Source organism: Schistocerca serialis, chromosome 1 (assembly GCF_023864345.2).
Source record: "Schistocerca serialis cubense isolate TAMUIC-IGC-003099 chromosome 1, iqSchSeri2.2, whole genome shotgun sequence".
In the NCBI taxonomy this organism is placed as follows: domain Eukaryota; kingdom Metazoa; phylum Arthropoda; class Insecta; order Orthoptera; family Acrididae; genus Schistocerca; species Schistocerca serialis.
In genome coordinates, this window is record NC_064638.1 from 372,470,458 (window position 1) to 372,493,186 (window position 22,729).

General features: G+C 40.9%; 1 protein-coding gene across 6 annotated transcripts in view; it reads right to left on the reverse strand.

Moving 5' to 3' along the window:
- Positions 1-22,729, reverse strand: part of LOC126470690 (spermatogenesis-associated protein 6) — a 186,689-nt gene that overhangs the window by 20,697 nt on the left and 143,263 nt on the right. For 3 of the 6 annotated variants that reach the window (XM_050098700.1, XM_050098715.1, XM_050098729.1), the window contains exon 8: positions 1,996-2,088. In XM_050098700.1, coding sequence (XP_049954657.1) covers positions 1,996-2,088 — 93 coding nt within the window. Of the gene's footprint in view, positions 1-1,989; positions 2,089-22,729 lie in introns of all 6 variants that reach the window. The other 3 variants (XM_050098708.1, XM_050098693.1, XM_050098723.1) reach the window with 1 other exon arrangement.

A 22,729-nucleotide genomic window follows, 5' to 3' on the forward strand; every position in this document is an offset into this window, starting at 1 on the left:
TGGTCAGTGAAAGCAGTAACACACCAGCATATGAAGAGATTGCAACAACACCACATTGCAGAAGTGAAAGGGTGTGTACAAGCTGAATAACCATGTTCAGTGCTTCACTGTGATTTTGCTGAGAACTGGTCTTTAATTCTCCCACAAGAAGTACAAGGGAGTAATGACCACGTTTCAATTTTTACAGGAGTGACATATTTTCAAAAGAAGACCACAAGTGTTGCAGTTATAAGTGATGACACAGGACATGACTCAGCACATGCTTTGCTAGCAATATGAAAAATTCTTCAACTACAAACAGGAGCAGAGATCATCATCATATCTGATGATGCTCCTAGTCATTATCAAAATTGTTACCAGCTGTTTCAATTGAGTAAGTCTATGTACCAACTGACTGGATCATGGGAAGGGGCCTTGTGATAGTGTAGGAGACCTGCTGAAGTACCATGCTACAAAACATAATCCGTCCAGGCTAAATACAGCTGCAATTCAGAATGCTGAGGATTTTACGAGAGTTGTGAAATCTCACACATCCACAGCCCTCATTCTTTTGTCCAAAGAGGAAATTGAAGAATTCTGTGATCAGAAAAAAGAAGAATGGTCCAAACAAACTACTCCTGTGAAACGAATTCAGAAGACACATTTTCGGACTCAAAGTGATGGGTGAACTCATATTGCACGGGTGAACTCATATTACGTGCACTTTAAAGAGCAAGAGAGATGAAATTTCGTTCATTCTGCCAACACCTCAGAAACAGCAGGATAATACTCAGATTCACAACCTGAGAAGGGAGATGTTTGTGGCATGTGTGTATGACTGTGACTGGTGGATTGCAGAGATTATAGACACCAGTTATGAGTTAAACGAAATTGTAGTGAACTTTATGCTACCACATGAACCAGCTGTTGGATATAGGTTTCCAGCTGAAGGACAGCAACAATGCCATCAGTGCTCACTTCCTGTTCACAATGTTTTGAAGATTGTAAGTGTTCTAGTTCCTATTGGTTCAACAGGAAGGCATGACTCTACATCAAAGGAAGATACTGAAGCAGTGGAACACATTTTTAGTTCATTGACTGGCTAATTTCAGTACACAGAAGTTGTATAAATTGAAACCTTCAAGTCTTCGGACTTTCACATACTTTTAGAACCATTTAAAATGCTTGAAAAATGAGTCTCTCACTCATCTTTCAAAACCAAAATTATGTTAAATAAGGCTAGGTTTTGATTTTTATAAGCCTGTTATGTGATAATGCGACCCAATAAAACAGGTTTTATTTATGACAAAAATTTCAGTTGTTTATAAAACCTGTTCAACCTAAAAGTGGAAGCTCTCATTTTCAGGGAATGTAGAGCTGTATGGTACTAATCAACAGAAAAAAAATCAAAATTTTATGGATCGGCACTGTAAAAAAAAAAAAAAAAAAAAAAAAAAAAAAAAAAAAAAAAAAAAAAAAAAAAAAATCCATAAATTATAAAAAAATTTCAGAACGCTACAGGAAAAGGACTTTGACAGATAAGTACAAATAGAGGTTTTCTCTATAATAATAAAGCCATTAACTTTCAAATAAAAAAAGCCCAACACAATGTCTAGAAATGTTCCAGAGATATAGCATTTTAAAATTTCTTCCAAAATCAGCATCTTCAAAATGGTATGCGGAGTGTGCATTTTAAAATTTCTTCCAAAATCAGCATCTTCAAAATGGTATGCGGAGTGTCATCTTTGGAGGACTATATCTCGGATCAGAAATTTTTTTGGAGAAAACAAAAAAATGTGTGTTCCTTACCTAGTCCTTCATTTTAACATATACTAAATTCAATGACATCCAACACTATGAAGGTAAGCACTAAACTGGTACACAGTACACTATTATGATTTAAAAGAAATATTTAAGAAAGTAGCGAATGTGCACAAAGTCAATAATGCACAGGCAATTGAAATTGAAATTATCTTATATACTCTATGAACAGCAATGAGCAAGTCTTACCGTTACCATTATCATCTTCAAAAACTGAATTGTACTGGCTGCACATCAAGCAGGAACTAGTGTCATGTGGTTCAGGAACATTAACTGACCTTTCAGGATCTGTTACAAAAATTAAATTATTTTCGATTTATTTGCATAATATGTTCTATGTATGTATTTTGAAACAGTGCTCGTAAGTTAACATACAACAGAGAAATAATAGTAAACTACCCGGCAGGAAAATTAATTATGACCTAGAGTATACAAAATGTTGAAACCAAGGAGAAGAAAGAACTAACTTCGTCACATAGTTAGGCCCAGTCATGTTCCAGTTCAAAGTAGAGTAACCACACAAATTGCCTTCATGGACACATGTGACAGCTTGCTATTACTCTCATCAATATACTGATAATGAAAAGCAGAAAAAAATGACAGTGCTAAAAAGAAGGTGCCAGAATATGCCAACAGAATGTTACAACTGAATAGTAGTGTGAAAATTATGGATGCTGAGGGAATAACGATTATATTACGAAAAGGATAGATTGCTACTCACAACATAGAGGAGATGCTGATTTGCAGATGGACACAACAAAAAGACGGCTAAACACATGATCTTTCAGCCCCAAAAGGCCTTCTTCTAAAGAAGACAACAAACACACACACACACACACACACACACACACACACACACACACACACGACCACTGTCTCTGGCCACTGTGACCAGATCCAGTAGCCTCGGTGGCAAGAGACAGTGGCCATGTGTGTGTGAGCTACACTTGTATGAATGTGTGTGTGTTGTCTACTTTAGAAGAAGGCCTTTTTGCCGAAAACTAACGTGTTTAGCAGTCTTTTTCGTTATGCCTACCTGCAACTCAACATCTCCTCTATACGGCGAGTAGCAATCTGTCCTTTTTATAATATTGCTGTTATTCCATCCTGGGTTTTCCATTGTTGGGTGCCGAGGGAAGTGTGATTATTTTTATCTGCCTAAAAAAACAAGAAGCAGGAAACAGCTTACAAAAAGTATTCCATTGACAATATGTATAAATAGGCTAGTTGGCAAAATGTCTATAGCAAAATAATACAGTAATTGTGAGAAAACTTTGTTGATTCTATCACACAGAACTGGACTTCGACATGAGGTCAGAAATTGTCAGAGAATGATCCTATATGGTGACTTACATTTTAAAAGGTACCAGATAAAATGAATTATTACATATGAAGAACAAAACATTGTTACAAACATTAGATCCAAACAGTACTTAATATGTTGATTCCACATGGTTAGTAGTTTATTTAGATACACTCTGGACCTACAAATATTATATACTGTGAATAAATGCCAATAAAGTTGCTATGTGCGAAAATATTATTTCCCACATATGTAATTTATTCTCTGCAATTTATATGTAACAGCACTCTAGAGTGTATGCCATTGCTTGTGTGTCAACACAACAGTGCTGCTGCCCTGGCAGAGACTTCAGTTTGCTAGTCCAGACAATACTTATGATGTGCTGAAACACAAGTGTATATGGCATAGTTAACAGACCCATTTATTAAGAAATACACACAAATCTCTGGATTTTGGATTTAAAGGGACAGATAGAAGAAAAACTTTCATAAAAATCAAGGGAAACACAGGCAAGAGGAACATGACACCATGATACTATAGATCCTGGAAGAAAGGCAAAGTTGCTTGAAAAACTCATGACAACTTGCATCATAAAAATATATTGAGACAAACAGAATACCTTCCATGTTATCTTTATTGACGAAAATATACTACTGGAAGTACTTGTAAAACTGCTTCAAACTATTAGTCAAAACGTCACTTTAATCAATCATAGCGGTAATGTCACACATCTTTGGATGTTGGTACAGCACTTCTACAAAATGTGTGTTCTTTAATATTCTCTTGGTGTCTGATAGTAATTTGCAGGTATCACACACACACACACACACACACACACACACACACACACACACACACACACACACACACACACACACAGAAAGAGAGAGAGAGAGGGGGGGGGGGGGGGGTTATTTGGTTATGTTATGGAGTAGGAGGAGTTGTCAAGCAGATAGGATTGATTTTATCATCTATTAAATACCTTAAATCACTGAGTTGGTAGTCAAACATTTTTATTGCTGGGTACCTTGCTCCTTTTTGTGTCACATGGAGGCTGAGGGATGGACAGTGTAACTTATTTTGCCTAGTACTATACTTATGAACCTTACTATCAGTTTCCAATAGTCTATTTTGACAGCAAAATCCATAAGGGAGTAAATGTACTATGAGTCTGCTGTCAGTATATCAGACTCTTTAAAGAGCTGTCTACAAGAAGTTCTAGAGCAGACACCACATACAATCCTTGTTACACATTTATGTGCAACAAACACGTTTTCCTCAATTATGAGATATCACGGAACGTGATTCCATAAGACATTATTGAAAGAAAACTGAGAAGTTAGTCAAATTTTTGATATTTCGTATCCAAAATCTGATATTATCTGTAATGTAAACATTTCAGAGTTTAGACATTTAAGATCTGTAACATGTGAGTTCCAATTCATGCAGTATTTCTAATGGTGTGCTCAGGCATTGTGCAGTACTGGATAGCATGTATTGTGTTTTATTTAAATTCAGTGACAATCCATTAACAAAGTACCAATTATTAACTTTTAAGACAATATTACTTACATATCCAAGTATTGAAGTTTCTTCATTATAATATTTGCAATGTTTGTGAAAACAATAATTTCTGCTTCTTGGACATATGACAAAAAATTACTGATATGATGTCTGACAAAACAAATGCAGCACCAAAAAGACATGGTCAGATATCAATGTAACTTCGTACAAAACCACACCATCAGCGAGTAAGAGTAGTCACCAGAATTCAGGCCTAGTAGGGTATATCAGCGGTGTGAACGGTGTCAGATGTTGAGTGATCACTGTAAATGGAGATGATGCTTGCACCTGTGAGACAGTGTTATCAGCACCTGACAGAGTTTGAACAGAGCTTCCTTTTGGCCTCCATTTGGTCAGCTGGACGAATCGCACAGCATCCCAATTTGTGGAGCATTTGTATGTAGCAGCTGCCTCACGTTGGGCTGTATGGGAACATGAGGTAAGACATGCTCATCATCACGATTTCAGTCCACTACCTGTTACCATCACAAGGGAGGTTCTCTGTATTGTGCACCAAGCATATCGTACCCGTCACACCTGCACCTGCCATCTGACAACAAGTAATGAACTCCTTGCAAAATTCTGTGTTATCGAGCACCATTGGTCAGAGACTAACATCCAACAGACAAGGAATTACTGTCCCATGTGTAGGCTGCTGTTAACACCACAACACAAACAACTGTGTTTGGAGTGGCTCCATGATATGGACACATAGACTGATGCAGAATGGCACTGAAGTGCATTCAGTGATGAACCACAGTTCTGCACTACCCTGGATGACCATTGTCAGCGAGTGTCGCTATGACCTGTGGTGAGATCTTATTCTTTCAGTGTTTTGGAGAGGCTCAGATGTGTTACTTTGGCATCATGGTGTGGGGAGCCATTGGGCATGGCTTCAGGTCATGGCTGGCAGTGACTGAGGAAACTCTGACAGTACAAGAGTACATCACGGACACCCCGCATCCTCATATCTTACATATCATGCCACTCTGTCTCATGGTGCAGTTTTTCAGCAGGACAGTGCTTTTACACATAAAACATCCCTCTATGAACTGTCTACGTGATACTAAAGTACTGCCAAGGCCAGCAAGATCCCCAGATCTCTCCCTGATAGAACGTATGAGATAGCTTATATGTCAACTCCACCCTAATGCCAGTACAGCAAGGACCAGTTACCAGAGTTGTGGGCCCAATTTCCTCTGGAGAGGATACAGTGGCTTTATGACACCAGTCTCAACAGAATCAGTGTATGTACTCAGGCCAGAGGGGGTGCAAAGTCATACTGGTACATGGGCTCATTGTGCCAGGTTATTTATACATTTAACTGATACTGTCACAGAAATGATATCGCATACCCTCTTAACCTGTGGAATTTCATTTTGTTTCCTCCTCCCCTTTTGGATGCTTCCCTAGTTGTTGTTGTTGTGTTTTTTTTTTTTGGTTAGGCAGTGTGTATAACAAGAATGAGAATGAATGCAATACTGTTGCCTATGATATGCCTTTTTAGTAATTATTCCTCATTCCAGGGCGATGAGCCATGTTGGCACTTGAGGTGATAAAAAGGTGAGAAAGTGATCAATAAATAGATTTTTTGGCACAAATGAACTGTTTTCATTTTTGATAATCCCTATAAACATGACTGGTTAAAACCATAATAAATTTCTCTATTATGGTCCTGGATGTGGTATGGCAACTTTTATCTTCAAACAAATTTATTAATATAGACAGTTACATTGGTCATGCGGTATTGGTAATTTGATATTGGTAATCATAATTCACAAAGAAAATCTACAATACATTTTTACAATTAATGACATTCAACACCTCAGTACTGGGAAAATAGCAACAAAATGTTTTTGGATTAGTGTTTCTTACGAATCTTAATAAAAAGTAATCATACTAGATTTTCTTGTACTTTAACTCTATGGATGTTGACTCTCTTTCTGAGATGTCCTGTTACTGGTAATGATCAATACCTTTGCTATCTACAGCTGGGTCATCTTTTTCAAACTATAGAATCTTCCATTAGTCTAATAAGTAATCTTGAAAGGCATCGAATGACATCATTTTTGCAGTCTTTAACATGTCACTGCACCTTTCACTCTTTATTATTTCTTTGGGATTCAAAAACCTAACACTTGTAAGGTACTTGATGAAAACGTCTTTCCCATCATGTTTACAAGTTGCACTGTAATGTCTTTGGCATTCTTTAGAAACCGTAACTTGCCACATTCTTCCAGTTTACTAATCTCTTTGGTCACTTGCTGCTAATAGTTAATTGCTCAAGAGGGTGCAGATTATCCAATGTAAAAAGTTCATTATCAAGAACTTCAGAAATACTCTCAACTGTTCTCAAAGCAGAAACCTTCAAAACACAAGTCAAAAAGGTTTGAAGTATGTAGATGAAATTACAAAATGAAGTTCTACTTCCATTTTTTACTTAAAAAAAAAAGAGCATCTGCAATTTCTTTGTAGGATTTGGACTGAACACCAGCAGAATTCCTTTTTAGAGGTATATGCTTATGAAAGTAATACTGAACACCATCCCACTGTTCCGAAATCTTGTTTCCTGGAGATCCTAAAAAAGGCACCTTATGGTTGAAAACCTAAAAAATTGTGATTTGGAGTGCTAAACTTCTCCTGGACATCACTATGTACAACCTACACACTTTTTTTTATTGACATTAGGTCCACTTGACAGCAGCATAGGGCATTTCTTTATGGACAACTTGATTTCAGAAAGTGCTTCACATAATTTCTGATGTAACATTTCTCCATTTTCTTTGCTGAAAAAGTAAGTTCTTAGGTGATGCATTGTTATGCAGTACCTACTCCCTGACCAAAATGTAATAGTTTTTTGTAATTCTTTTTTATGTTTAGCACTGGCAGTTTCACAAAACTCAGTGTGTAATATGATGAACATGGTTCTACTAACATATGTTCCTGGAAATATGGTGCCAGTCCATGAGTCATTAGGTGTCTCATATTTTCTTAGACAAAGGTAAAAAATTTTCAGAGAACATCATCTTAAAAATGTTACACAAATATAATTTGATGGATCAACAGAGTAACTGAAATCAGTGATTTCACTGTCCAAGTCAATCCAATAGTGCTGGAACTAATCATTGGAACACGTCCCAAACTTGAAGGTTATGTCTGATCTGAAATTAGTAAATGAAACCCATGCAGTTCACATTCAATTTCAAAGTTCACTTACATTTTGTTGACACTAAGTGGTAAAAATTGTTTGAGAATCTTATCTCAAGATTAACAAAACAAGAATGTACAATCGCAAAATAAAAATATTTTGTTTTCACTAACTTTTCCCCCACGCCGAGACTTTACTTTTCAAATTATCTGTCTTTTAAGCCAATCACTACAAATTATTTTCTCATTTCAGAAAGTTAATTTTCGAAATTGCACAGTGTATCACAGCAGCAGTTTTGTTACTACAAAAAAAGTTACAATCTGAAACAAAACTAGAAGCAGGTGTAGTAAAGGAATATTTGACACTAACAGCAGTAGTGCAAAACATAAAAAAACACTCCAAAATATAAAAAAGGAACAATCTATCTCAAATATTAGAAGCCGTTCAGGTCAGATTTTATCTTTCATCACAGGAGCATTCCAAAAAGTATACTGAATAAACAGGAACTTAAAAACAAATGTAAATAACCCCTTTTCTTCATAAAGGGGCAAGAAAAGGTTGAAAAAGGTGAGAAGAGGTGACAATGTTCAAAAAAGGTGATAGATAACTGACTCCTCAGCCTACCATTATGAAGATGCTGTTTCATTGTGTACACTCCAAGATTTTATTAATGCAGCGCTATGCATTCTTTTAGGTGGATAAGATGAAAATCAGTCACTAGTAATATTTCTGACACGAAAATATTAGCACTTCTAAAAAGAAATATTGTGGACGAAACAGACTAAGGCTTTTGAAAAGTCACCAATAACACCAATTGTGTGTCACTTAAATCTCAAACAACATGATTCATGAATTGAATAACAGAATGTTCTGTGAAGTGGCCCTTTTGAAATCCGAACTGAGACTAAGTATCTTATTTTGAGAGAGGTTTGTTATGGCACTGTTGCATATGATCTTTTCGGTAGCTTCAAGAAGCAAGGAAGGAAGGAAGAAGGAGTGAGACTGGTTGGTAATTATTAACATCTCTCTTACTGTGGTTCTTGCAAAGGGGTCCGTGAATAGTACAAGTTAGTCTGCTTGGAAATTTATGCAAAAAAACGGGATTTTAGCACTTTACTTGAAATATTAACACTGCAGGAGGTTTTAATTTTGAGGAAGTTAATCATGGTCTTAATGAATTGGTCAAAATATGGAGTCATTGTGATTTGCCTGTGTATATGTGACTTTGCTTCTTGCATGTATTCTATTGCTTTATCATTTGAACTGTCCATACCAATCTTCTGAGCTACCTTAGGAAGTAAGTAATGACTACATTGGTCATTTTACTTAATAACAAAATCATCATCATATTCCTTAATAGAGTTCCTGGTTTCTTTTTTATCTACTCCCTTTACATATTCAGTTTTATCATCTGAATTGTTAATTTCAGACATTATGTACAAGCTTTTTGATTTTCAATCACTTTAGTTAAGATAGCATAGTACTTCTTGTAATATGCAATCATTCCTACTTCTCTATTTGTCCTAACCATTTCAAACAACTTTCTTTATCTTGGATAATATTTCTTTTGTAATACAGGGACATTCGGTGTCTTATTCGTGTCATACTTTATTTTTTTCTTGGGAAAGCAGTTGATGGTTACTTGGGTGGTTTAAGGAGGGGGAGGGGAGGGGGAAGGGGAGGGGGGAGGGGGGAGGGGGGGGGGCAGAAGGGACCAAACTGCTTGGTCACCAGTCCCGCAGTTGATGGAAACGTGTATATACAGACATTAAATTTGGAAGTGACTTCTGTCAGATTTTTTTATACACACCTTCAGTCAGTTTTCTGTACGTGTGCCTTCAAACTTTTTGTTATCTGTTCATTAATTATTCTAACTTGGATAGATGTTTCATTGATTTCTTGTCATGTCTGATTTATATGTAAAATCACCATTAGACTGCTTCTGCCATCATCGTCAGGTGTTATCTGTACACTGTACTGGAGTATTACTTCAAGAAGGTGTGACTGACTGGCCCTCTGCTGGGGGTAGATGGAGGTGCACATGATGTAGGCCACCAACCTGTTGCCAAATTCTTTATTAACAATCATTAGCGTCAGAACAATCGATGCAGGCTGCAATGGTGGACCAACGGAGAGTCGAAACGAAGAGGATGCAGCAGCTGTGGCAATCAGCACAAGATTTCCAGTAAGTGTTTTAGTCTGCCAGGTTGTGGTCTTTGTTTGACTTTTCTTTTCCATTTGGGTCTATTGTACACTTCTGGTGGTAAAGGTAAGTGGAATATCTGTTGTTGAGAAACTGAAAACCCAAGAGGCAATTCAGTATTTGCTTGATGGTAGCTAGAGTTAAAGCTGATAACATCTACATCTACATCTACATTTATACTCCGCAAGCCACCCAACGGTGTGTAGTGGAGGGCACTTTACATGCCACTGTCATTACCTCCCTTTCCTGTTCCAGTCGCGTATGGTTCGTGGGAAGAACGACTGTCTGAAAGCCTCCGTGCGCACTCTAATCTCTCTAATTTTACATTCGTGATCTCCTCGGGAGGTATAAGTACGGGGAAGCAATATATTTGATACCTCATCCAGAAACGCACCCTCTCGAAACCTGGCGAGCGAGCTACACCGCGATGCAGAGCGCCTCTCTTGCAGAGTCTGCCATTTGAGTTTGTTAAACATCTCCGTAACGCTATCACGGTTACCAAATAACCCTGTGACGAAACGCGCTGCTCTTCTTTGGATCTTCTCTATCTCCTCCGTCAACCCAATCTGGTACGGATCCCACACTGATGAGCAATACTCAAGTATAGGTCGAACGAGTGTTTTGTAAGCCACCTCCTTTTTTGATGGACTACATTTTCTAAGGACTCTCCCAATGAATCTCAACCCGGTACCCGCCTTACCAACAATTAATTTTATATGATCATTCCACTTCAAATCATTCTGCATGCATACTCCCAGATATTTTACAGAAGTAACTGCTACCAGTGTTTGTTCCACTATCATATAATCATACAATATAGGATCCTTCTTTCTATGTATTTGCAATACATTACATTTGTCTGGATGAGGTATCGAATAACAAGGCTTCGCATAAGGAAATAGGTCATTTAAGAGACAAAAGAAGGTTGTGGTTGACTTCTAGCATGTCTCCAACCATCCTCTATGCTAATACTGCCTCAATAGTGGCCCCATTTTTGGGTAAGAAGGGGAACATGTTTTTGTCTTTTTTGATAATTTTTGTACAGTAATGAAGCTAGGGAACTGGAGAAGTGAGGTGTTATTGTGTTATAAGTACGGCTAATTTAAAATTAGTAGGCAACACTAGAAAATATGTAATGCACAATTTGAAGTTCTGGGATGCTCAGCCCTTTGTGATCTTTCAGGAAGGGTTAGTAGTTCATTACAGGAGAAAGAGTAGTTCTAGATATTACTGTGAACTGTTTAGCAGTGAAGTCCAAAAAACAAGGAGAATTGGTAGGAAAGTTTTGTAGATTGTACCAGTAAAGTCAATTAATACATATCACTTGACAGAATGATGATCGTGCCAATAAGGACTGGGTACTTTATGCATTTTTACTAGGTGTGGTGACTGAGGTGTCATGAAAAGTGCACATGGTACTCCCAAAAACATTGGACGAATCAGAAACAACTGTGGCAGCTTTGTTTGGAATTGAGTCAGTGACTGGGCTGAAGGACAAGCGAGCAGTTTTTAATAGACATCATATGTTATAGATATGGCTCACCAGGCAACATTCAACTGTTTTATTAAGTCACATTGTCAAAGGTGCAAACAGGTTGGACAAGCCATTCAAAGACATCTGCAAGGGCATGGTATGTGGAATCAAGGTAACACTCACACCCCATGTTAAGTTGGACAAGGGGTTGTGTGACCACTGCACAATGCTCTCAATAAGTTTGACCGAGGGACACCCATGTGAGAAATTAGTGGTAGATAGTTGTCTAACCAGCTATGTAAAAGGAATGTTCGGCAAGTTTTTGTTGGATACAGGATTATAGATATCCTTGGTGAGCTGAATTATATTTTGTGCCATAAATTTGAATCCACTATGATGTAGACTAAGTGGTGTATGGTAATAGTGTTCACTTTTGTGGTTTGGTACTGTTGACTTCCTGAGTGGGGAAAAGAGATTTCTGGATGTATGTGGAAGTTCTCTCTAGTATAGGCGGCTAAAGCATTGTTTTGGGCTAGACTTCCTGGTTAAACTTCATGCCAAAATCAACCTAAAACACTACATAGTAAAGCTGGATGCGATACCATTCTGTCCTGGTTTTACTGAAAGAACTGCGCAGTCACAAGGAACACCCAAGATGTTGGGTTAGTCAATTATCTGTATAAATGGTTTCTTGGACCCAAGTCACAGGATATAATACCGAAAGGTACAGGAAGGCTGTTTTGAATGAATGTAGGAGCTGATATGTTGATTAATACTCCACATGTAGTAGGATCCTTTCCAGAAAACAAGAAACTGGATCAGGCACAATGTTTTGTTCAACGTACTTTATCTTTTGTGCAGGAAATTGGTGGAAGTCAGGTAATGTCTGTCACTGTAGACCATTAATTCATTCCTCTCACACTGCAACAAAGTTTTGCACGGCTTTTAGCCTTTAGTATTGAAATTTGTAAAATATGTTCACTAAAAATGTTTTTTATAAAGTTGCTCATATCAAGGTGATTATTAGTTGGAAAATGGTCTTAACATTTCTGTGAGTTTATTACACAAATACAAATGGAATGCTAATTTCAGTGCTTACAAAAACTATGCTGGAATTACAAAATGAGAACTGTTTATGTTTTATGTTCAAGTATTGACTAGTAACAAGCAAACCAGTGCAGAGTATGCTTGCTAAAGCCTGAATAAAATTAATGACAGAATATGAATCAGTATAATAAATTGAATTCTAAATGACCAGATAATTGAAATAAGGTTGTTACAAAATTTATAGAAGCCAGTAAATTTGGCAGCCTGACACCTGAGATCAATACCTCATGTCATACTTATCCCAATGATCATATATTGGTACATTTCTTGAATATGATGTCTTCATAACATTCTGTATTAATTTTACTTAACAATTTATCATGTTGAAGCTCCTTCAAATCTTGAGTGCACGGAGATTGTTAATCTGTTTGACATGGCTGACATGAGCCTGACATCATTTTTGCTTAGCACATGGTTGTGGTATTGAATGCTCATTTGGAAAAAGACAGTACTCAATTTACATTCTGAGCTCCTCACTTTATGCCTATTAAAAATTTACATGTGAGCCCACTAACTCCTTATCTGTTACTAATGCCAGTGACTATAACGTTGTATAGATAATTTGAAGCTTAAGGCACGCCCTTGTACATGCTTTTTAAAAATAATCTGTTTTATCAATATAGTCCAAAAAAGTACATTCACTGTCGCAGAAAACTTTGATTCTACATCTAAGAGTAATTGCAGGAGTCAGCTAAATTTATCTTAGAAAAGAAATGATTCCTGATAACTTTGGCAATAGCTCTTCTGGATGCAGTATCCACTTTAGATTTAAAATTGTCACAAATCAGTATTGTGTCATTAGGCTTTCTAATTGCCACCATTGGTGTCACCTATTGGGTAGATATTGACTTGTGACATGTCAATTTTGACAAAAGGATGCATCACACCTCCAAATCCTTCACAATGATGAAAGATGCATGCCAGATTTGAAGAAAGTTTATTTGATTAGTTGTTGTGGATGTCACACTGTGGGAAGAACAGTATGTGATCAGTGCATTTGTGGTGAAAGACATGAGCATAGCACATCACATCTACAAGGCAGGACAGTGAGTCACCATCTCCACCTGCTGTGGAGCAGCTTGTTCCTTGATGTCGCAACTTGGAGATTTTTTGCAGCCACAGAGAAAAGAGTTGTCATAAAACAATGTAAACAGCAAGACTTACAAAAACCTAATGACTGTCAATTGAATCCTGTCTGAACTAAGATGATTTCAAAATCAGTCAGTCATAATAACATATTTTGAAGATGGTGAAAATTTTGATTTGTGGTAATGAGTCATTGTATTAAGAAAACTGATACAATAGTTTAACATGGAATTCTTCTGAGTTATTTCAGTAGTACAGAATAAAATCCAAACTCTCTTTCAGCACCCAAACAATGCAAGGAGAGGTGAAGTCCATAAGCTACTACTGGAACATGATTATTTGGCCCTGCCTTGTAGGTCGAAATCAGCAAAACGTAGTAACAGGTGACAGCCATAAATTTCATTAGCACATGTCAACAAGGCCAAGAGCATGACAGATCATAATTTCCACAAATCACACTTCCTTGACTGTGTTTCACTTCAGTATGATTGATGTTCCAACACCTGAAACCTGTAAATTATCATGACTCCTACTGGTTTCATATGCCAGCTGTCATGCTATTAATAGTGACAAGTGAGGATTCGTAACAATGTTGTTGTGAACAACATTGTACTTACCACAGGTACCATATTTATTTTAAGCATGGTAGATTCTTTACTATTTTCAGTGTTTTAAAGCTTCTATAAAAAATAATATCATGAAAAGAAAAATAACCACTCACCATATAGTGGAAATACAGAGTCACAGATAGATGCAACGAAAAGAATATCACAAATAAAGCTTTTGGCCCATAAGGTCTAAGGTCTTCATCAAAAATAGGTGACACACACACACATACACACACACACACACACACACACACACACACACACACACACACACACACACCTCTCTCTCTCTCTCTCTCTCTCTCTCTCTCTCTCTCTCTCTCTCTCTCTCTCTCTATTGTCTACTTTTGATAAAGGCCTTACAGGCTGAAAGCTTTATTTGTGACACTCTTTTTGTAGTGCCGATCTACTATTCAGCATCTTCACTATATGGTGAGTGGTGACAGCTTTCCTTTTCATAATACTGTTACATTCCATCCTGGATTTTCCATTGTTTCATTCTACGAAAAATACAGGTTTTTAAATATTGTTATGAAATCTTCACATTACCTGTAAGACAATATTTTTGGTTGTTACCATAGATCAGAGAATGGTTGCAAGACAGTCAAATCTGGTTATCATCTAGCTTCACTTACCTTATATTATGATCAAGACAATTCAAAATAATTTTTAAATGAACACACTGTCATTTGAGTGTATTGTTGTTTATTTAATTATGACCCAGGTTTCGACATAATATGACATTTTCAAGTGAGTGAGTTATGCACAGGCCAGCAAAAAACGTGTAGCAGCATTAGGTTATGATATGTGCACCTCAAAGTTTTGTGCATGACCCAGACAAGATACAAATAAATCAGAGTATTCCTTAAATAGCCAAAATATATCAATAGAATACTACTTGAGTTTATATTAACTGAATCTTGTATTTGAAAACAAAAGCTGGTAAAGATATCCACACCAAACATGTTAGTTGCTACTGAAGAAAAAATATTTTGAAAAATATTGTTGGTCTATATACATGTCTGAAGGTAATGTTGACTATTACGTGAACTTTTAAAGCAATAAGCTGATTACTGTATGTTACTACAAGAGATGTTCAGTTCACCAACGGTGGCAACTGATATGCCAGTATGTTTTGGCATTAATTGGAGATACAGAAGCTCTATTATCCACTTGAAACTTCGTTTCTATATTGCTGATGACCAGTTATGATCAGTGTACGTGGATTTTTGCTGTCAGTTGATGCCAGTGGCCTGATGATGTGCAGTGGGATGCCAGGAGGAGACAACAAACTTTGTTCTATGAGAGGTCATAATTTATGAACTAACTCAAAAATATGACTAATAGAAGGCAACATCAAAGCAGATTGAACTATAGAATCAAAAGTGTTACTAGCCTTGTAAAACCGCAGAAATTGTTTGGAGATATGTATTTCAAGTTTTCTTCGAACTGCCAGAATCTAATGTGCAGATAAAACTGGCATGATACAGTGGTGTCAATGCTGTTGGCTTGAATATTGTCCTGCTCTGCCACGAACTTCAGCAGAGTATTCTGCTGTTTCTACAGTATGCCCAATTATTTATCAATTGACTGTCGTTGTTGCTGTTGTAGTTGATGTTGCAACATGAATGCTATTGCCACAAGAGAGTAGATTTCAAGTTCAAGGTGTACTGTTAACATGTAAGGGAGTTTCTCAGCATCATTTAAGGGTTTGAGTTTCTCACTACCACTTAAGTGTCTTAGAATGACTCTAAACTAAGGCTTATCACTGCTGCTAACCAAACAATGCTTGGAAACCAAAACTGGTGTCAAGATAATAGTACAAAACACAGCAGAGAGTGAACATCATGACTACAAGTAAAGTGATCCTGAATCGGTTGGTTGGTTGGTTAGATGTTTAAAGGGACAAACTACATGGTCATGACCATGTAGTTTGTCTCTTGTTCCATCGAACTAAGTCCATGGGATAAAACGGAAAACATACAGGACACGCCACACGAGTTCGAGATGGACAAAAAAACAAAAAAAAACACAAAGCTGAACACACTAGAGACAACAGACGACAAGAAAAGCACAGACATACAAGAAACGGGCAGAAGAGCTTAAAACAGTAGAGCAGATGTCCTGGGCTGGCTGATCACGAGGATAATAAAGGATGAGCCAGCCACTCTGCAATACATTAAAATCTCTAACCTGAAAGTAATAGGGTAGAAAGTACAGGGATACAAAGGACAGGAACTAAAACTTAAACTGAAGAATAAAAACCAGCATGTTGTAGAAAATATAAAACCAAGTTAGCCGTGGTGGCATCGTCTCCTAAAATCAAAGGAAGGTAGGCAGGGAGATTAAAATTTCGTCCAGAGCAGCTAGATTTGGACAGTCCACCAAAAGGTGGACCACTGTCAAACGTGAACCACAGCGACAACATGGTGGGGCCTCACACCAGAGAAGATAGCCATGCGTCAGCCAAGTGTGGTTGATGCGAAGGTGGCAGAGGACCACATAGTCCCTACGAGAAGCCCGCAGAGAAGACTTCCACTCATTTGTGCTCTCCTTGATGGCACGGAGTTTATTGAGCATAACCCAGCTGCGCCATTCAGCATCCCAAATCCCGAGAACTTTGCGGTGTAACACAGATCGGAGGTCAGGTTTGGGTATTCCAATCTCCAGAAGCGGCTTATGAGTGGCCTGTTTGGCCAGTCTTTCTACGAGCTCATTTCCTGGGATTCCGACATGCCCCGGGGTCTAGACAAAGACTACTGATCGACCATATCGTTCGAGGGCATAAACCGACTCCTGGGTAGAAGCTACCTGAGGATGGCGTGGGTAGCACTGATCAATGGCCTGTAAACTACTCAACTAATCATTGTGTACCATGTAGGACTCACCAGGGCAGGAACAGATATGCGCAAGGGCACGAGAGATGGCCACCAGCTTGGCAGTGAAGACACTGCAGCCATCCGGCACGGAGCACTGTTCGATATGGGCCAAGTGAGCAAAGGCAAAGCCTATGCGACCATCAATCAGTGAGCCATTAGTAGAGATGACTTCAGAACCATGGGATTCGTCAAGGAGTGACAAGAAGTGACTGCAGAGTGCCTCAGGAGCAACAGAGTCCTTACGAAAATGTGATAAGTCCAGCTGTAGTTTTGGCCGAGGCATACACCACGGGGGCATGTGTGTATGGACCTGCACAAGACGCTGGAAAGGAGAGGACTCAAGTTCCAACAGTAGGGAATGGACACATACAGCGATTGCCATCCCTGACTGAGGCTGCCATTCCGGGAGATGAACCACAGTGCTCAGGAACAAAAGACAGTAATTCGGATGCTGAGGAGAGCCATGGACGTGCGCCGCAAAGTGAGTGAGCAGTTGGCGGCTCCTGATGTGCAATGGAGGGACTCCAGCCTCCACTAGTAGACTGGCCACTGGACTCGTTCGAAAAGTGCCAGATGCTAGATGGACCCCACAGTGGTACACAGGATCAAGCAGATTCAATGCTGAGAGCGCTGATGAACCATACACTATACTCCCATAGTCGAGTCACGACTGAACTAGGGCTTTGTAGAGCCGCAGCAATGTAGAGCGATCTGCCCCCCCCCAAGTGGTGTTGCTCAGGCAGCATAGGGCGTTAAGATGCCGCCAGCACTTTCGCTTAAGCTGATGAATGTGGGAGAGCCATGTTAGTCGGGCGTCAAAAACCAGTCCTAAAAAGCAGTATGTTTCGACTACCCATAGGAGATGGCCATCAAGAAAAAGGGCAGGATCAGGGTGGACTGTCTGTCACCAAAAGAAGTGCAAAACGTGGGTCTTGTCAGCAGAGAAGTGAAACCCATGGTCGAGAGCCCATGACTGCGCTTTCTGAATGGCTCCCTGTAGTCAGCGTTCAGCAACACCAATGGTTGAGGAATTGAAATAAAGGCAGAAATCATCAGCGTATAAGGAGGGCGACACTGACAGCCCTACAGCTGCTGCTAGGCCATTTATAGCCACTAAAAACAGTGGAATGCTCAATTCAGGTCCTTACGGGACCACATTCTCTTGGATATGGGATGAGCTAAAGGAACCTCCTACTTCAATACGGAAAGTACGGAGGGAGAGAAAGTTCCGTATAAAAATCGGGAGCGAGCCACAGAGGCCCCACTCATGCAGCGTGGCAAGGATGTGATGTCGCCATGTCGTATCGTATGCTTTCTGCATGTCAAAAAAGATGGCGACCAGGTGCTGACGGCGGGCAAAAACCATACAAGATGGCAGACTCCAGGCACACCAGATTATCGGTGGCAGAGCGGCCCTTACGAAACCCACCCTGAGATGGAGTCAGAAGGCCCTGAGATGGAGTCAGAAGGCCCCGAGACTCAACCACCAGCTCACCACGCGTTCGAGCAACTTCCACAGAACATTGGTGAGGCTAATGGGGTGGTAGCTGTCCACCTCCAGTGGGTTCTTGCGAGGTTTCAAAACGGGGATTATGATGCTTTCACGCCATTGTGACAGGAACTCACCCTCAACCCAGATACGGTTGTAAAGGTCTAGGGGGCGTCACTGGCAGTCCACCGAGAGATGTTTGAGCATCTGACAGTGAATGTGATCTGGCCCAGGAGCCGTATCAGGGCAAGCAGCTAGGGCACTTTGGAATTCCCACTCACTGAATGGAACATTGTATGATTCAGGGTGGCGCATGTGAAACGAAAGGCTCCGACGTTCCAACCGCTCTTTCAGGGAGTGGAAGGCCAGTGGGTAATTCGCAGAAGCAGAACTCTGAGCAAAAAGCTCTGCTGATTGGTTTGCAATTGTGCTGGAGTCAGTACAGACTGCTCCATTCAGTGAAAGCGCACGTACACTGACGGGGGTCCGACAGCCATAGGCGTGTCTAATCTTGTCCCAAACCTGCGATGGTGGAGACAAATCTTTCCCATAACTCCTTCTTGCGATGGCGAATGAGGCGGCGGGCTCGCACATGGAGCTGTTTAAAGGCAATGAGGCGTTCCAATGAGGGATGCCGCTTGTGACGCTGGAGTACCCGCCTGCGATCTCTAATCGCCTCAGCGATCTCGGGTGACCACCACGGCACAGTCCTCCGCTGAGGTGACCCAGAAGAACAGGGAATGGCAGAGTCTGCGGCAGTAACGATGCCAGTGATGACCGAGTGAACCACCGCATCAATGGCATCATTGGAAAGAGGCCCAATAGTGGCAATGGAGGTGAACAAATCCCAGCCAGCCTTATTCATAGCCCATCTGCAGGGGCGCCCAGAAGAGTGACGCTGCAGCAGTGACAGAAAGATTGGGAAGTGGTCGCTACCACACAAATTGTCATGCACATGCCACTGGACAGATGGTAATAGGACAGGGCTGCAAATCAAAAGGTTGATGGCTGAGTATGTGCCATGCACCACACTGAAACGTGTGAAGGCACCATTATTTAAAAGAGAAAGATCGAGCTGTGCCAAGGATGCCGCCTCAGCCTGTTGCCACTGATCCAGCCCATAGAGGGTTATGGGCATTGAAGTCACCCAGTAACAGAAAAGGTGGTGGCAATTGGGCTATCAGTGCAACCAGGACATGCTGCGGGACATCACCATCCGGTGGAAGATAGAGACTGCAGACTGTAACAGCCTGAGGCGTCCACATCCGAACAGCAACAGCCTCTAAAGGTGTTTCTAGAGGGACAGACTCGCTGTAAAGGGAGTGAAGGACGTAGATACAGACGCCACCAGATACCCTCTCATAAGCTGCCTGATTCCTATAATAACCTCGATAGCCACGGAAGGCAGGGGTTCGCATCGCCAGAAACCAAGTTTCTTGAAGAGCAATGCAGAGGAAAGGGTGAAGGCTGAGAAGTTGTCAGAGCTCAGCAAGATAGTGGAAAAAACCGTTGTAGTTCCACTGGAGGATAACATTGTCCATGGCCGAGAAAGGCGTGAAGGGACTGGGGAGGCAGATAATGCCACTGGGTCACCTGCTGCCACCGACTGAGTACCTGTGCAATTGCTATCCATTGTGTCTAAGGGACCAGCAAGATCTAGGTCCTCAGCGGACGCCAGAATCTCCACCTCATCGTCAGACACAGAGCTTGAAGGTTGCGGTGGGGTGGGTGCCACCGCAAGTTCCTTGGTCTTAGAAGTCTTCTTCTTAGACATCTCTTGCTGCTCCTTTGGTTTCACTGGCTGGGAGGGCTTCACCGATTCAGTCTCCGGGACGGAGGAGGATTGTGAAGCCCTATGACCAGCTGCTTGTGGGTACTTATGCCACTATCGGGCGTCATCTTTCCCACTTGTGGAAACATGGGAAGGGAGGAACCCAAGGGACCCCTTGCGAGTGAGAGGAGCCGAAGAAGTTGGATGCTTCTTCGGTTTAGAAGCAGGGACAGATGTCCCCAATGGGTGTGGGGGTGTTGCTCCCGAGGTAAGTGGCGCAGGAGCAACGGGGTGGGTAGTGCCCCCCATGGGCAAGGGGGCATGTGGAGTTATACGGCTCGGCGATCCAACTGGAATTCACTGAACTGATTGGGTGAGCAGGGTTGTTGTAGCGGCGGCATATGAGGAAGTCATGTGCACATGGTGGAGTTGTTCATATTTCCTCTTAGCCTCAGTATAGGTCAGTTGGTTTAGGGTCTTGTATTCCAAGATTTTCTGCTCTTTCTGTAAGATCCTGCAGTTTGGTGAGCAAGGTGAATGATGCTCTCTGCAGCTGACACAGATGGGAGGCGGGGCACAAGGAGTATTGGGATGTGATGGGCCGTCCGCAATCTCGACGTGTGAGGCTGGAAGTACAGTGGGAAGACATATGGCCAAACTTCCAGCACTTAAAGCACCACATCGGGGGAGGGATATAGGGCTTGACATCACAGCAGTAGACCATCACCTTGACCTTCTCTGGTAATGTATCACCCTCGAAGGCCAAGATGAAGGCACTGGTAGCAATCTGATTATCCTTCGGACCCCGTTGAACACGCCGGATGAAATGAACACCTCGACGCACTAAATTGGCGCGCAATTCGTCATCAGACTGCAGAAGAAGGTCCCTATGGAAAATAATACACTGGGCCATATTTAAACTCTTATGGGGTGTGATGGTAATGGAAACATCCCCCAACCTGTCATAAGCAAGTGACCTTCGTGACTGGGCAGAGGATGCTGTTTTTATCAATACTGACACAGAGCGCATTTTGGAGAAGCCCTCCACCTCCCCAAACTTGTTCTCTAAATGTTCTACAAAGAACTGAGGCTTTGTTGACATGAAGACTCCCCATCAGCTCTCGTACAAACTAGGAACCGGGGTGAACAAGTGGCACTGCCATCCTGAGCCTTAAGCTCCTCCCACGGCGTGGCCACAGAAGGGAATGTTTTGGGATCATATTTCTGAGTGTTTTGTATTGAGCCCGAGAATGCTTAGAGACTGCTGGCAGCTGGCCACCAGCGAGAGATGATGTACCACGATTCATTGCGGGTCATCCATCTTGATGCCACCCACTCCGACCAAGGGCCCTCCTCTCGGGCACCACCCAGCCTCAGCAAGGGCCACCTGGCAGGATGGCCATCGCCGAGAGTCCCGATGCCCCAGGGAGATAGGCATCTACTCCTTGGCATACGTGGGGAGTTAATGGCGCAGGCATCAGCAGAGTGATCCCTGTGCTGTCAGGAGCCTACAACCAACAGGGTACATGGCGGCCCCACCACAACGGACTGGCTACCGTGCTGGATATCAGGTGTAAGGAAGTCCATGGTTGTCATCTCTGCAAAAAGCAACACTGCACAGTGCATAGTGGAAATCGCACCCAGGAATGTATCCTCACCCAGGAGATGGAGAACTAACGGGACAGCAATGTGATGACGAGAAAGCTGGCTAAAGGTCTCAATGTACGATGGACACAATGCACCATGTAAGGTGCCCTTCCCCAATTGGCTCGCTCTTCAGAAGAATTTGGAAATATGGAGGTCAAACCCAAGAGGGGACCATCACATATAGGCTGAAACGTATGAGACTCCTTTTAGTCGCCTCTTACGACAGGCAGGAATACCTCGGGCCTATTCTAACCCCCGAACCCGTAGGGAGGATCCTGAATCAGTACAGACAAATGAAGGGCAGAATATTCTTACACAACAACACACATTCCAACAGAGCTCCGAAATCAAAGTACAGGTCCAAAAACAAGGTAGTACCAGCAATGAAGAGTTACTGTAACTACGTCTTCAAAAACAAACTACGAAAGGTGCATCCATCTCTGTGTCAGGTATTTATTTCCATTAGATGTGAAATGCACTCCATGACCTCTATGCTTGCAGCTGCTGTAGGTTGAACTATGAACCATATCAATAATTTCATCTCCACTCTTTTGAGTTCATCTACGTGTCACTGAAGTGGTGCAATATTAGAATAATACTTAACAATTCAAAATAAAATTAAAGTAATCTCGTGAAGTATAGCATATTGCA